Raw genomic sequence first — 16,059 nt, forward strand, 5'->3', positions numbered from 1 at the left:
TGTAAACTCAATCACATACTACTGAATTTTATAGATTAAACAGATTTATGAAGTAATTAATTTTGTTACTCAAAAATGTGATACAGTGAAGATCACATAAAGAAAAAAAGGTTAATTCAGACTAAAACATTGTTTTTTCTTCTAATTTCTTACTTTCAGTGCTCAGATTCAGATTAGTTTATGGTCATATCCAAGGTACGATGAAATTCCTTGCCATTGTGAAACTCAAAGAATAAACATTACACATGGTAATAATAAATGCATCAATAAATACAGAAATAAGTGCTAAACAACAGAATAACAGGCACAAAGATAGTTATGCAATCTGAAATAGTGCAAAAAAAAATGCCAAAGTGTCGATAACAGAATGACCGAGAGGGATAGAGTTAAGAGACCAAGACTATGGCAGCATCACCGGGAAGGGTGTGTGAAAGAGGTCTGAGAGCAGTGGGGAAAAGCTGTTCTTGAGTCTAAAGATACTACTTTATGAAAAGAATAACATAGAGAGAAAGAAAACATTACTTTATCTTTGATTTTGTTACCATAAAGACAGAGCCATTTGATTATTGTAAAGGGAAAATAACTCAGTGGGGTTGTTAATAACCGAGTGGGGCACTGAAGGTGATGGAATATATTTAACAGTACAGGTTCCAGCATGTATTGTATGTATAAAATACTTTCAAATAGTTCTTGTATTAACATTTGATTCAGTCTGAGCTACATCTGCTCACTGTAAAGTTTTAAATCTCCATATTTTGAGCACAGATCACCCACACCCCATATACAAACACAACATACAAAATGAAAAGAACTCAGAATCTGAAGTGGAATGCAAAATATTGGAAGTAATCAGCTGGTCTGGTGATTATCAAAAATACAAATCTGCTTCAAGTTGCCACTGTGAACCCTTCCACATTCCAATAAAGAGTCTGCACTTAAAATGCTTCCTCAGTTTTTCACAGTTCACTTGGAGTTAACAACATTTCTGTTTTGAACAGAAACACAAGTATTTCATAAGCATGGGTGGTTTTGGATGCTTTAGTGCTTACAGAGGAATGCCACTGAAATTCAAATAAATAACCAATGATTCAAATTTAACATAATAGCAGGTCATGATATACATAGGGACTACATATAGCATTATAAACCACTGGAATTAAGCACACACACTCCCAATCACTATAGGGGATAGATTAAGTTACTCATAAAGATGAGAAACTATTTTTTGCAGGAAATTCCATGGAAGTTTGTTTTCCATTATAGTCTATTTCAACTTGAATCATTTCGATATTGTTTTTCATCAACAGAAAATAGCTGGGCAAATAAACAGTTTATGACCAGACTTTTAATAATTTCTGTGGACTTGATCAAAGGATTTTACTCTACAATACCTTGTTTTTCCAAATTGGATAATACTGTGATACAAGGAACATTGGATTGGTAGCAGTGGACTCATAGATCAGGAAGGTGGTTACAGCCAGTACCTTTCCTGAGCCTGTTACCTGTAACAATAACTCTCCTAGAAATTCATTCCATTCAGTCCATTCTGAAATTCATTGGCTTCAATGGAATGAATTCTAGGGGTGAATGGGAACATGCAGAAGCTATGGTATGGTGTGTTTCACACTAATAACCAATGCTGAATTTCTAAGCAACTGTTTTGGAAAATGACAGACACTTTCCAGTGAGAATTCAAATAATAACTATACTCTAAATCTTGCATTAATAATTGGATGTTTTTTTTCCCCTCTGTCCTACATCATTGCTAACAGAGCAATGGGGCAACAAGTCATCTGGAACGTGAGTGAGAAAAATGACCAATATCTTTTCAATCAATAAGATGTAAGGGTTCAGAAAAGAAACAAGGTCAATCAAGAAGGATGAAGGGGAATGGATGAGTTAAAGTCAAATCAGGTACAGAAAATGAAACCAAACTTGGTTAAGAAAGTGCAAATGACAGAAACTATAATAGAAATGAATTTAAACAAAAATTTAAGAAATCTCCAGAATTTGCAAAATATAGAAATTGGACTCAAAGGTTTAAATAGTCTTTGTCTGGTCCAGAAAATATGAGCGGCATGGTTATAATAATTCATAATAAAGTGCTATTTAAGCAGTTAAGTGCCAACTTAAACTTTTGTTGTGAATTTAATTTATGTTTAATGTTCAAATGCGGCAATCAAGATCAGTGCATTGCGTAAATTGAAGCTTTGACTGACACAACTCTTATGCCATTGCCTGGGCTTTGTTGGTGATATCCTGTACAAATTTCTTTGGCCTTTCAGTGAGCATTGATCTTGATCTGATATAAACATGGCAGTTTGGCTTAGGGACTAAGAAGGCTTTTGGTACTTTACTAGATGTGATCCTGTGAGGTCTGACAACCACAAAACATCTCTATGAGGTTGTAAAGGATCTTAAGGGTTTTGAGCTGAACTGAGGCCAGAAAAAAGAAAATGGTTTTCTCTGCAGCTTGCCAAAATCTGTTTTTGCACAACACTGAGTTGATGTTACTAATAGAGTTTTTCTGAATTTAATATGCTTCAGAATGCACTCTTCTTCTATATCTGAGGTGACAATAAAAACTGGTTTAAGTTTCACTTATTGTACAATACTGATACACCACTAAGCAGTTGCTGCCTTGAGATCCAGCTCTCATTGTGGTATTCTCAGATATAAAGAAAACGATTGTTTCATTAATTGGGTTTCTGTGACCAGGAGAGTTGTACATTTGATGTATAACAATGCAGAAATGAACAATGTTCACAGATATTTTGCACATAGTATATTCCTAGTGGTTTATGGTACCAAAGAGATTAATGTATTCAACTGGCAACCCAAGAATTGGGTCTGATGATTAATTATTATTGGTGACCAGGAAACTATGGAATAGGTGTATAAACCTATTAGGTTCACTCATGTTTTTTGGGAAAAATAGTCGAGTAACCTTACTCAGTTTGGTCCATTTGCAGCTCCAGACCCTGGATTGGCTCTTAACATTCCTCTGTAGTGGCTAAACAAGTAATCATTTGGGGAGGTGCAACAAATATGTCCATATTTGCCAAAGTTTGCCATACTTGCCAAAGATATCTATACTACATAATGAAACGTTAAACAAATATTCAACAATGGCTGTAACTGCACACAGCGTAAGTCACAAACTTCACCCTCAGAGAAACTGTATCTTCTGTCTTTGGTGCATTACCAACGAAAAAACATATTTTGAATCAATCACTTGATATTAATAACATAGAAATTTACAGTTCAGAACTCCACACCCCAGGTAGCAGCAAGGTTTGGTGACCAATTGACATGAACTTTTACATAGCTACTGCATCCATTCTTATGTAGATTAGTGACACTTTACCAAACAACAGACTGTGTAGTATAGTTCCAGAAATTAATACCAAATTCACTATCGAAAAAAAAGTTGCCTTTGTGTTTTGTGAGAAGTATCTTTGATTGAGCTGCACTACTCCTCGGGCAGTTTGTAAGAATTATTTCATGATGCACAACAATGAAAGCTGCAAAAAAAAATTCCAGATTTTCCTGAGATGCTGTCATTTCCAGGTGGAACTGTTGGCATTTCCCTTGATAAGCAGCAGGAAACTTTTGCGTGCCAGGGAAACATTAAAATTCCAAATTTCCTGACAGATTTTTTTTTTAACATTGATTCTCAAATTGGTCCCAGATGTTGGACTTATTGTGAAGTCCAGCAGCAAATCAACATGTACAACTATCAAATTAGACTTACCGATACTTCTGCTCCTCACTTTCCAGAAAGAAATGGTCAAAGACTGCAAATGCTTCATTTCCATTCCAGTCCTTCAGTTGAATGCGTAGGACATGAGGTGACTGGCTGGTGAGCAAGTGAACATATTCATTTCCTAGCCAATACTCTCCATGAGGATCACCAAATCCCTAATGAGACAACAGTTGCAAGTAATCATTAAATGTCCTTGCACAAGACCACATGACCCTGATCTACACGCAACACATCTTCAGTAAATACTTCTTTTCCAATTTTTGTACTTTATAATTTTTGGAATTTATTTTTGTAATGTTTATTAATTTTGTGTCTGTATTGTGCTGCTGCCGCAGAACAACAAATTTCACACCATATAAATAAATGATAATAAATTTGATTCTGTTAAACATTTAAATGTATTTGCTGGTCAACTCTGAAACTATAATAATACTGGGCATTGTTAAATTAATAGACAAGTAACTCAGAGTCCTAAACTAATGATCTAGAGTTCAAATCCCACCATGGAGCAATGGAATTTAATCAAAGGAGCAGCTTGTCTTCGTAATGACAACCACTAAACCAACACCATTGTAAAAATCAATCTAGTTCACAGATGTCCTTCAGGGGAAGAAATCTGTCATCTTTACCTGATCTAGCCTATATTTGATTCCAGACCAATAGCAATGTGCTTAACAATATCCTTGGAAATGGCTTGGCAACACATTATGTTCAGGGGTAATTAGGGATGAACTATAAATGCAGGTTTCAAAAAATGAATTTAACAAAGTTATCTCAGGGTTATAATTCACATACCTACAATAAAAGGTATAAAGTAGGAGATAACTGATATTGTTAGCAGAGGGCATGTGAGCGAAAGAATACATTGCAGGTGTACAGGGAAAGTGAGAGGGAGAATGGGATTAACGTGATTCCTCCCCTGCAAGCAAGCATGGACCAGAAGACTAAATGGCCTCCTTTTCTGTCATTATAAATATGAGCAATGGTACATGATAAATACATTCCGAAGTTTCACTTAAAAAAAATTGCTTAATGGGCTGTCCTACAGGAACCCTCACAATTAACTTTGAGGAAAAGTATAATTTTTGGGGGGAAAATGACTTCATAATGAGTAGTATAGTGCATTTAAATACAGTTACACCATAGTCCAAAGGTTATCTCCAATAAAAAAACACTGCTGAACATAAATTATATTTGACAGAAAATGTTCTGTCTTTGCACGGTCAGATACAGGGCAAATTACGTTACAATTTATAGCATGCAGAGCCCAATAATTACACTTCAGGTATTCCAATACATCATCTGTGGGTTTATTAACCAAGACCAAATCATTCTTTCAAAAATAAAAATGCTGCAGGGCTAGAAATCTGAAAGAGTATTGAAAATGCTGGAAATACTCGGTAGGTCAGGCAATCGACCTCAGGTATAAACACATAGTTTATCCACCGCTTCCAATAACATGTCTCATCCCAGAAGCAATCATCTTATTCCATATTATTTCTGTGCCAGATGAATAAAATTGCTTAATGTGTTTCCATTACTTTTGAATGATTGCAGGTTTGTTTTGTTGACCTATGTCTTCAAAGAGCCAAAGGAAATTGTCCAAAAACATTTTATTTAGGAACCCTGCAATTGACAATCATTTAATGCATCAACCTAAGCAGTTCAAGTCTTGGTCATAGTTGACAGAATATTGAACAGATAACTGCAACAATTCTCCTCTGAATTTTTTTGTTGAAACTCTTATTTGGAAAGAAAAATGAAATACTCATTAAAAGCTTTTCAGCTTTAGTGAAATACAGTGGTGCATCTGGAATTGCTGCTGCCTCGCTATTCCAGTGACCCAGATTCAATCCTGATCTTTGGTGCTGTCTGTGTGACTTTGCCTGTTATCCTTGTGACTGTGTGTGCTTCTGTTGTATGAGAGCACATGGCTATCGCGTGGCAGTAACAATATTGACCCCCCCCCCCCCCCCCCCCCGGTGGGAGGACAACATTGCTTATTGGATCGGAAGTGACACCACTGTCAATCGAGGTTTGGCTCCACCCCACCCATCAGGTGTGGGCATAGGGATTGGCCTTGGAGACATTGGTACTGGGACCTCTACTTTTCGTGATATTTATTAATGATTTGGATGAGGGGGTGGAAGGGTGGGTTAGCAAGTTTGCAGACGACACAAAGGTCGGTGGTGTTGTGGATAGTGTGGAAGGCTGTCGAAGCTTTCAGAGGGATATTGATAGGATGCAGAGCTGGGCTGAGAAGTGGCGGGTGGAGTTCAATCTGGAGAAGTGTGAGGTGGTACACTTTGGAAGGACTAACTTCAAGGCGGAGTACAAGGTTAATGGCAGGATTCTGAGGAGGGTGGAGGAGCAGAGGGATCTAGGGGTTCATATCCACAGATCACTGAAAGTTGTCTCACAGGTGGATAGGGTAGTTAAGAAACTTAAGGGATGTTAGCTTTCATAAATCGTGGGATGGAGTTTAAGAGCCGCGAGGTAATGATGCAGCTCTACAAAACTCTGGTTAGACCACACTTGGAGTACTGTGTCCAGTTCTGGTCGCCTCATTATAGGAAGGATATGGAAGCCTTGGAAAGGGTGCAGAGGAGGTTTACCAGGATGCTGCCTGGATTGGAGGGTATGGATTATGAGGAGAGACTAAAGGAGCTAGGGCTTTACTCTTTGGAGAGAAGGAGGATGAGGGGAGACATGATAGAGGTGTACAAAATATTAAGAGGAATAGAGTAGACAGCCACAGCCTCTTTCCCAGGGCACCAATGCTCAATACAAGAGGGCATGGCTTTAAAGTAATGGGTGGGAAGTTCAAGGGAGACGTCAGAGGGAGGTTTTTCACCCAGAGAGTGGTTGGTGCATGGAATGTGCTGCCAGGGGTGGTGGTGGAGGTAAGTACGTTGGTCGAGTTCAAGAGATTGTTAGATAAGCATATGGAGGAACTTAAGATAGGGGGATATGTGGGAGGAAGGGGTTAGATAGTCTTAGGCGTGGTTCAAAGCTCGGCACAACGAGGTGGGCCGAAGGGCCTGTATTGTGCTGTATTGTTCTATGGTTCTAAGCACCTTTGTTCCTGAACCTGCCTGACCATTGACCCTGGCAGGCACCTTTGTCTTTGACCTCCAAGTCATTGGCCTGTCTAAATCACCTGGCTGGGGGCTCCACCCAGCCTCCCAGCACTATAAGGAGTGTTGCAATCCCCTGGCCCTTCCTCTTTCAACTGCCCCAGGAGTAGTGAGACAATGCTGCAGAGACCACTGTAAGAGTGTGCATCATCACGTGGTTTGGGAGCGTCTTAGTCAGATTCCAGGGAGTGTTAGGGCCAATGCTTGTTTGGGTCAAGGTATTCAGACATTGAAGTGTTTATCCATTGATAAGCTGTACGTTGTTTATTGTGCGTTTGTGAGTGTGTGTGTGTGTGTGTGTATCTCATCCTCGTCGTGATTGCCCCTCACATTTGCGGTCTCCTGTGTGTGTGTGCATGTGTGAGTATGTATCTGTTTCCATTCATTCTGTCCCCGCATTTGCCTTTGCGATTAAACTACTTTTAAAATCCAATGTCTGTGTCCAGAGCCCGCCATCTTTAAGATTCCAAAAGAACCTTTTCACACAACAGTTTCCTTTAGGTATTTTGGTTTCTTCCCACATCTGAAAGACATTCAAAGACATGTGGACTGTTTGGCTAATTGGCCACTGCAAATCGTTTGTAGTGTAGCTGTGCATGGTAGAACCTGCAGCAAGCTGAAGGGAATGTGGGGACAATAAAATAAGGTCATTTTCAAGTCCTGCCTGCAACCTCAACTGCTGCTGCCAGGGGACGAAGAGTAAGGAGACCTGAAGCCTGAGGGTCATGAAACAGAGGCTGGAAAACATCAGATCAATAGGAACAGGAGGAAGAGGAACACTACCAGTGGGGGAGCAAGGGGAAAGGTAATGAAGATGGGGAGGGGGAGTTGTCCCTTGCTTGACACCCATGGTCTCATTTCTCAGCTGAGTGGAGTATAAGGAGCACCTTGACAGAGAGATGACCTTCATAAGGAACTTGCAAAATAAAGTTTCTCAATATAAATCATGACCTTTATTATACAACCCAGTAATCATCTGGGAGATCCCAGATACCACATAAAATCACTTCACATGCCACTGTTAAGCTCTATTTTCACTGAGTGAATGAATCCCTGCTCCAATAATTCTAATAGCTTACTGCAACGTCTCTGCATTTCCAGATGAGTGGCACCTTACTTAAGAAACTCAGACTCCTTTGTAACATCCATTTTTCACTGAGGATCTCCACTCTACAGGTGTCAACTGCAATATGCAGATCACCCTGCCATGTCTTTTGAAGACAGAAGGTTTCTATCAGCATTGCTTCAGAATCTGCCAATGCAGAGATTTTATTTATACAATCTAGAGTCCTTGCAAGTTCCTTCTTCCCACTTGATCAATTATTATAAATCCGACAGTGTATTCCTGAAGAGTGTGGGACAGGTTGATATCAAATAGAAAATGTGCTACTATTGGCCTGTGGGTATAGACAAAATGACCAAGCATGCCACCAACCTACATCGACCTAGAGTGGACGAGATTACTCTGGAATTTCTGTGCTAATTTTCTTGTACTTATGGTCCAGTAATGTTCTGGAATGCAGTCACTGTGGAATTATAGGCAGACTGAGCTGCCAAGATGCACTAAGCCAAACTAACATTAATTTAACATATACTGATTTTTCACAGTTAGTTTAGGGTTAAAAGGTGGCTTTGACACCGAGAGAACTTGAAAATGTTGCAAGGCCAGTTAGTACCTCTGAAGAGAAAAAACAATGATACAAAAATGGATCCTTCATCAAAATTGGAAGCAATTACAACGAACAATATTTAAAAATGACCACAATGAAGAAAAATACACATGAGAGGGGAATTAATGTGATCTATTTCTTCCCTTGTATGTTGTGAAGCACTTTCTTCAGTTTTCTTTGTATTGTTCCTCTAAAATGCTGCTCATTTGTATATTTTACAATTCTGATGAGGAAGCAGGACTTGAAAAGTTTATGACACAAATGATAACTAAACTGCTGACCATTTCTGCTTTGGAGTGGGCTATTTATCCCTTCATGCATTCTTTAGGATTCAATAAGATCATGGCTGATCCTTTACCTGAGCACTACTTTCCTTCCCTACTGTATATCCTGATTCCCTTCACACCTAAAAATACATCAACTTCTGTCTCAAATATGCTTAGTGACTGAGCCTCCACAGCCATTTTGGATTGAGAATTCCAAAGATTTACTCCCCTCTGGGTGGGGAAAACGTTTCTTATACCTATCCTGAATGGTCAACCCCTTATTTTGAGACAGTAATCCCTATTTCTAGATACCACAGCCAGGGGAAATATCATCCCAACATCTACCATATATAGCCTGTAGAATTTTGTATGTTTCAATGAGATTGTTCATTCTTCTCACCTCAGGAGATTAAAAACCTAATCTGTGTAATACCTCTGCATATGCCAAATCCACCATCCCAGGAACCAATAATGCATTCTTGCACTCCCTCTATCATAAGTATATCCTTCCTTAGAAAGGTAGGACAGATCTGTCCACGATATTCCAGATACAGTCTCACCAAGGCTCTATATAATTGGAGCAAGACATCCCTACTCTCTTACCCCAATCTTCTCGCACACAAGACAGACATACTATTTGCTTTCCTAACACTTTGCTGAACATGCTTGTTAACTTTCACTGATTTGTGTACATGGGAACTCAGTTACCTCTGAACAATCTCTCAGCATTTAAAATATAATCCTCTTTTCTACTTTTTCTTCCAAAGTGGATCACATTTCTTTTAAACTTAATTCCAAATTTCCAATAGTTGCAGTTGTTTTAAACTTTTAATTGCACAATATCCTTGCTCTTCAATAGGTGGTGGTGGCTGTGAGGGAGTTATGAAGTTGTGCAAATTAAACCAGGCATTAATTCAAACACGAACCAGTCTTTGGTACTGAATGTAAATTGCGGGCAGTAGTGAGTTTGAAATTAAAAGGGCAGCTTCGTAAACAAACAGTACCGTCTACAGAGCATAGGCTAGTGGCCCACAGCAGGGGATTACTGCTCAAGAGATATGGTTTGCAAACTTACATGACTGTGAGACATTCTCGTCTGCATCAGCCAAACATAAGACAATGGGGTATGTTAATTGGTCTACGTCAAACAAGGCAAAACTGGCTGAGTAATTTTGCATCATTGTAACTGAGCTTAAGTGAGCTTCCACACCAGCTAAGTTATGTTGTCACTTGGCACATCAAACATGGCCATAAACATATTTGCTCGATCAATAATTGGAATATTTGTGTATCCAGTGAATCAGCCCTCACAGCACTAATCTTGGGTGTCTGTGTTCTCTGTCCTCAGAAGCTTTTAGACCATCCATGTGAATTACTTTATCCCAATAAAGCTGTTTGATAATTCAGAGATGTCTTATCAATTACAGTGTACTCCCATTGTAGATATGTAACTCATTGGAACCATTTGTCAGATACAAAATATTGAAGTAAACAATGCCGTTCTAGCTATTGAAGTTGTGTTGAATCACCTGCTCTTACCTTTGTTAAGAGTATAAAAACTCGATGTACTTTGAGTTTGGGGAGACTCTGCTGAGAGGGTCTCCAAGAGAATGCCTGCACCAAGACCTTGCTTGGCTGGCGGTGAGAGAGGCCTTCACAGTCAGACCCTTTCTGTCCAGACAATACATCGTCCCCAATGCACGCTGCCCTTGCGACGGCTGCAGTGGGGAAGAGATGGTCGCCTACCTCTTTGCAGACTGTGGATTTTCTAAGAAGGCATGGAGAAGGAGGCAATGGTCCTTGTCTTGGTTCACCCCCAGCAGCTGTGTAACAGAGGACTTTTTGACCTATGGGCTGTTTCCAGGGGCACACACTGAGACAGACATCAAGTGCTGCTGGAAGGTCATCAACTCGATGACAGACGCCCTTTGCTCTGCCCATCCGGCACAGCAAGATGTCCGCAAGGGAATGCTGCTGACTGGCACATTCCAGGCTGCAGGAATACATGCTGAGGGATGCACTGAAGCTCAGTGCAGCCAATGCAAAAGCTCTGTGGGGAAGGACCACAGCATAGGCTCCTTCTGCTGCAGCACATGGAGGGGCTGAGTCAGGGGGAGAAGCCTCTCAAATGGTGTATCACCCCAAGGGGCCACATGAGTGGGAATGGTGCTATGGTTTTAAAAAAATAAGTTAACACTACTGACCGTGAATGTAAAAGTTTTGCAGTTTCATTGGTATATATATTATGAATAAAGTTTATTTTTGAAATTAAAGAAGAATAAGGACCTTTTATATCAGCCAGCATCAGTGTCTCTCCAAAGACTAAGTTCAGCAGTCACAACAGTGGCCCACTCTTGAAGTGGACCAAGGCTGTGATGAGGTCTGGAACAAGGTGGTGCTGGTGAAATCTAAACTGGACATCAGTGAGCAACTTATCACTGAATAGGTGCTTCTGGAGAGGACAGATTCCATCACTTTGTTGTGATTTCTAAACAGCTAGGTTGAGGCTTTGTTTAACCTTTATTCAAAAATATTTCATCTCAAGAATGCAGCCGCGATGTGTCAGTCTCGATTTTGTGCTCAAAGCCTGGTGTTGAGTTCAATGCCTGTGACTCGGGCAAGAGTGCCACCAGGGAGCCAAACTGACGCCTGAGAATGTTTGCTAACCTTTCAACACTGTGGACACCAGACTGCAATTTTTGAATATTTTAAACTGCACAAAAATGTTATTCCTGGACTGTTATTTGTTAAATGTTTATTTTTAGTGCTTGGTTTCTTGAATCATGAAAACATTCATTGAATACCACTACTAAAAGATTCACAAGCATCAAAGCCATTGGTGAGTTAATTAGACCTCCATCGTGAGTTAAATAAACACCATGTTGTCTTGAGTTTCTGGTTTGGGGCACAACCAGTGACCCAGTGCAAATTAATGTACAAAATTTGGTAGTTTATAGAAGAACCTCTTTTGCTCAATCTGCTTAGTTTGTCATCGTCTTTGCTAAGACCTTGTATTTTGAAATATTCTAGTGAGGAAATTGAAATGCATGTTGTTATAAATGGAGCAATAGTGGAGCAGAATCCCTGAGAATTTTCTTCCAGTTCCTCTCACACCTTGTGTTCATGTTGAGTCTCCAGGCACCTCTTCCATTGCACCTCCTTTGTCATTCATGTTGAAAACCATTACGTTTAAAAATAAAAATAGAAAATGCTGGAAACTCTCAGCTCGTCAGGCAGTATCTGTGAAAGAGAAACTGAGTAAATATTTCAGGGCCAAGGCCTTTCATCAGAACAGTTCTGATGAACAAACTTCGACTAGAAACACAGACTTGGTTTCTCTTTCCACAGATGCTGCCTGACCTGCTGAGTGTTTCCAAGCAGTAGATGCATGGGTCCACAGCTTCTTCCCGCTCCCTATATCCACACTGCATTGAATTCAACACTCTATATGCCATGTCCAAAATATCACAAAATTGTTACTAAGCCGAGATATCAATCAACTCATCTTAATTCACTCGTTCAGAACAACCTCTCTTTCCTCTCATGGTTGCATCCAGTTTTTAGCATTGCACTATCATCTATAGTGAATTCATTGAGTCAAGGCAGCCTGCATATTGGTAGACAGTGAATGTCGGGGCAATGGTGCACCAGCAGGTGCCTCAGCTAGGAGGGATGTGGGTTGATTGCGATGTATTTAGAGCTGGGACAGCCCTGTACATTTCTTCTAGTTCCCTACTTTCCCAATTATAATCTTCCTGATGTCACCAATCTCGAAGTTGCTCTGTGCCTTTTCAGAATATTTGTCAACATTGAGTCCCCCTTCCCGCAATGCACGTATAACCATTAGAGTCCACTGCTCATCACTTCAATGGTGGTGAACCCTGGTGTCAGTAATTGCTGCACATCAAACTTGCACATTCAATTGGCGCTGATGACATTTTAAGGCCATGGAGAATTATCGGTTTTGTAACCCTGAAAATTCCAGAGGGTTTACTTGCTCTGCCCTTTCAACTTGTTTAGGAGCATGACATCCCACATATATAGAAATCTTGATTTTCTTTTGCTTTAGTCTACTTTGCATATATTCCCTTCTAAATAGTTTGCCATTCAGGATCATTTCTTCCTTCATTCTCAGTTTCAAACTTATTTGCTTCTTTGAATGGCCCACAATTTGTGCTCACTTGTTGCTGACATTTCCTGGACCTTATATTTTGAAATATTCATGTGGAGAAATTACAATGCACATAATTAAAGTTATTTTTAGAGCACTAATTATAGGGTCATTAAAAATTCACATAGACCTCATGTAACTATGTGTAAGATGTTTGGAGTACTTTAAGAAAGATTAGTTTGCCTGTGCAGCTGATTCTCTTGATGGTAAAGCAAAACCTGCAGAGGTGAGTTGAATCATTGAAAGCAGTTTTGGGATTTCTAAATTCAACTCTGCATTCCATTGCTGATGTTATCTTCACTGATAATGACAGTGAAAGCCAATATTTTCATAATCATCACCTTTGTAAAATCAGGGCTAATATCCTTTTTCTCTGGCAGTTTGCTACTACTGTTGATTAAACAAACATTCAGTTCCTTTTCAGAATATCAAATCTGTCAAAGATATTGCAGCTTTCATTTACCCTACCCCCTGTAATTAATTAGCTCCTAAATATCACTTGTCCTCTGCCACTCAGTTCTGAATTTACCTTCTCTTCTTGGCTTATATTTTTTCAGCTTTGGCCTCAGGCAATAGGATGCCTTCACATTTTTTCTTCATTTCAGTTTAAGTGCAGGTTATTTTGCAATACAAAGCATTGCAAATCATACTTAGTGCTAATCACTTATTGTTTTCAGAGTCAGAATTTAAAAAAAATCAAAGTTAAAGCATTTCTCACTAATTTGTATTCCTTCCAGTCACGGTGGAACTCAACATTCCCATCTTCACGATGCTGGAAGACTGTCCATCCACCTCCGTTTGTCTCCATGTCACAGAACACCTACAGAGGAGGAAAATGAAAGCAGCAAATCAAAATCATTTTCACCAGCATTTTAAAACAGAACCACGTAATGGATTTAATGTATTTCATCATCAACATCTTTGTAATACATTCCCATCAATTTTGACAAAACCTTTAAGCAATCATTGGGCAACTTCAATATGGTTCTTGGTAAAATTGCTTAGTTTCAGCTCTTCTGAACTGAATGTCTCTCAAGAAGTGAAATGTAGCAAGAAAATTATTTGGTTGTAAAGATAACTCAATTTCAATAGGAATAGACAGTCCTTCATCTCAGTTTTGTACACTTTTCCAGCAATAATTATTGCTACATGAATTTCAAACAGTTGAACTCATTACATAACTGAAGAACTGTAATTATAAAAATCGTCCTTATTAATAGCCCCAAAATATACTGGACATAAAGTTAGATACAGTGCTTTCACATATCATTTTATCTGGGAGATAGTTGTTAAATGGTCTCCATTTCAATCATTGTCTTATAAGTGCTACTGTTACTTATTTGATGAAACAATGTGGGGAATGTGTTTTAACCAGAAATTTTGCTAATTAGGTCTCATAATTGCCCACTTGACTTTGAAGAGTTGAGCACAACATCTAACCTAACACTCCTATGCAGGATTTAGCAAGTGCTAGATTGTCAGAGCTACCATCTTTCAAATAAGATGTTAAAACGAGAAGCAGTCCACCCTCCCAGCTAGATATAAAAGACTCCATGATAAAATGAAAGACTAGGATAGTTCTATCCAATATCCCGGTCAACATTTATCCCTCAACAAATATCATTAAAAAGGAGATCTTGACTTGATTGCCTTTTATATGACCTGATGTGTGCAATCTCGCTATTGCTTTTTTCTACATTATAATAATTAAACTTCTGAATATTTAACTTCTGAAAAGATGTTGGCTGTCCTCAGGTCATGGAAGCTGCCATATATTTGTTCACAGGAAATGGATGTCATTAGCAAGGCTAGCATTTATTGGCCACCCCTAATTTTCCCCGAGTTGCTTGTGAAGACATTATGGAGGAGAGTTAAGAGCTAATCACATTGGGGGGAGATCCAGAGTCATATATGGACCAGACATTTCTACTAAGGAACGACATTAGACTTCTTTCCTTAGTAGAAATTAAAGATAAGTATTTTTTTGTATGAATGGAAGATTTTGAAGTATTCCAGTAGAATGCAGTGTTCGTGCACTGTCAATGTATCATTGGAACAGAATACAATGGGAAATTATATACAGCCTTACTTCCCTCTTGTGTTCCTATCCTTAGTAAGTGGAGATGTCTGAACTGTACTGTAGCTCTCTCCTCTGCCAATTATGAGCCATTGAAAATGACAAAGTTATGATAGAAGTATCATTAATGTTCATTCATGAATCTGTTTTGCTAGACAGTGCAAACTGAGTTAACAGAATTACTGCTCTCAAGTATTCACCAGCATTCATTGGAGGAGGAATATGGAATGTTACAACATAAATTACTTTTATAACTATTACAGTATTAAAGAAAGTTTGAAAAGTTAATTTTTTTTTAGTTACAATCTGTTTTGGAGCCTTGTATCCAGTGTTTATTGGATCATGGACAGAACTTTAAATATTCTTTTGTTTCACCTTTATAATCCTACTTTAGGTTAAAACATTGAAATATTCAATTTATTAACTAGAATTATTTAATAAACTGTCAGGTTATTAGCAAGGGAGTCACTCTTACACCAATTGTACTTATTTTGTGCACAGTGTGATACAGCTTTTTATGACCAGGATAATTGTGAAACCAATTTAATTGACTTCCATTCATTGAATTTAAATAAATAATCTGTAGCTATGCCTTTAGCTGAGTTTCGATTTGGTTCTTAAAATTTCACCAGAGATGATTTCTAACTTTAATTATGCTAATCAAAATCTCCTTGAAGTGATGTATAGGGCAGAAGTGTGTTATTCACCATTTTGTGAGACTAAAGTATTGAAAATACAATTATTTCATTACTTTGTGCTAATGTTTTCCCATTTCCCAAATTTTGTTAAACAGCTAAATGGCACTGTCAGTTACTGCAATAAATCATACAAGTTTTCAAATATCAATCAATGTGATTTGGCTGATGTCAAGAGAGACATAACAATATCCACCACCTAAGCTGAAGTGGAAAGACTCAAGGCCTACTGGTCATTTAGCTCATTGCAGGAAACATGTTAATATTAAACATAGCA

General features: G+C 38.7%; 1 protein-coding gene across 2 annotated transcripts in view; it reads right to left on the reverse strand.

Moving 5' to 3' along the window:
- Positions 1-16,059, reverse strand: part of angpt2b (angiopoietin 2b) — a 135,229-nt gene that overhangs the window by 41,241 nt on the left and 77,929 nt on the right. For both annotated transcript variants that reach the window (XM_052036372.1, XM_052036373.1), the window contains 2 exons: positions 13,729-13,830; positions 3,755-3,921 (listed from right to left, as the gene is read on the reverse strand). In XM_052036372.1, the coding sequence (XP_051892332.1) occupies positions 3,755-3,921; positions 13,729-13,830 (269 nt within the window). The remainder of the gene's footprint in view (positions 1-3,754; positions 3,922-13,728; positions 13,831-16,059) is intronic.

This window comes from Pristis pectinata, chromosome 22 (assembly GCF_009764475.1).
Source record: "Pristis pectinata isolate sPriPec2 chromosome 22, sPriPec2.1.pri, whole genome shotgun sequence".
In the NCBI taxonomy this organism is placed as follows: domain Eukaryota; kingdom Metazoa; phylum Chordata; class Chondrichthyes; order Rhinopristiformes; family Pristidae; genus Pristis; species Pristis pectinata.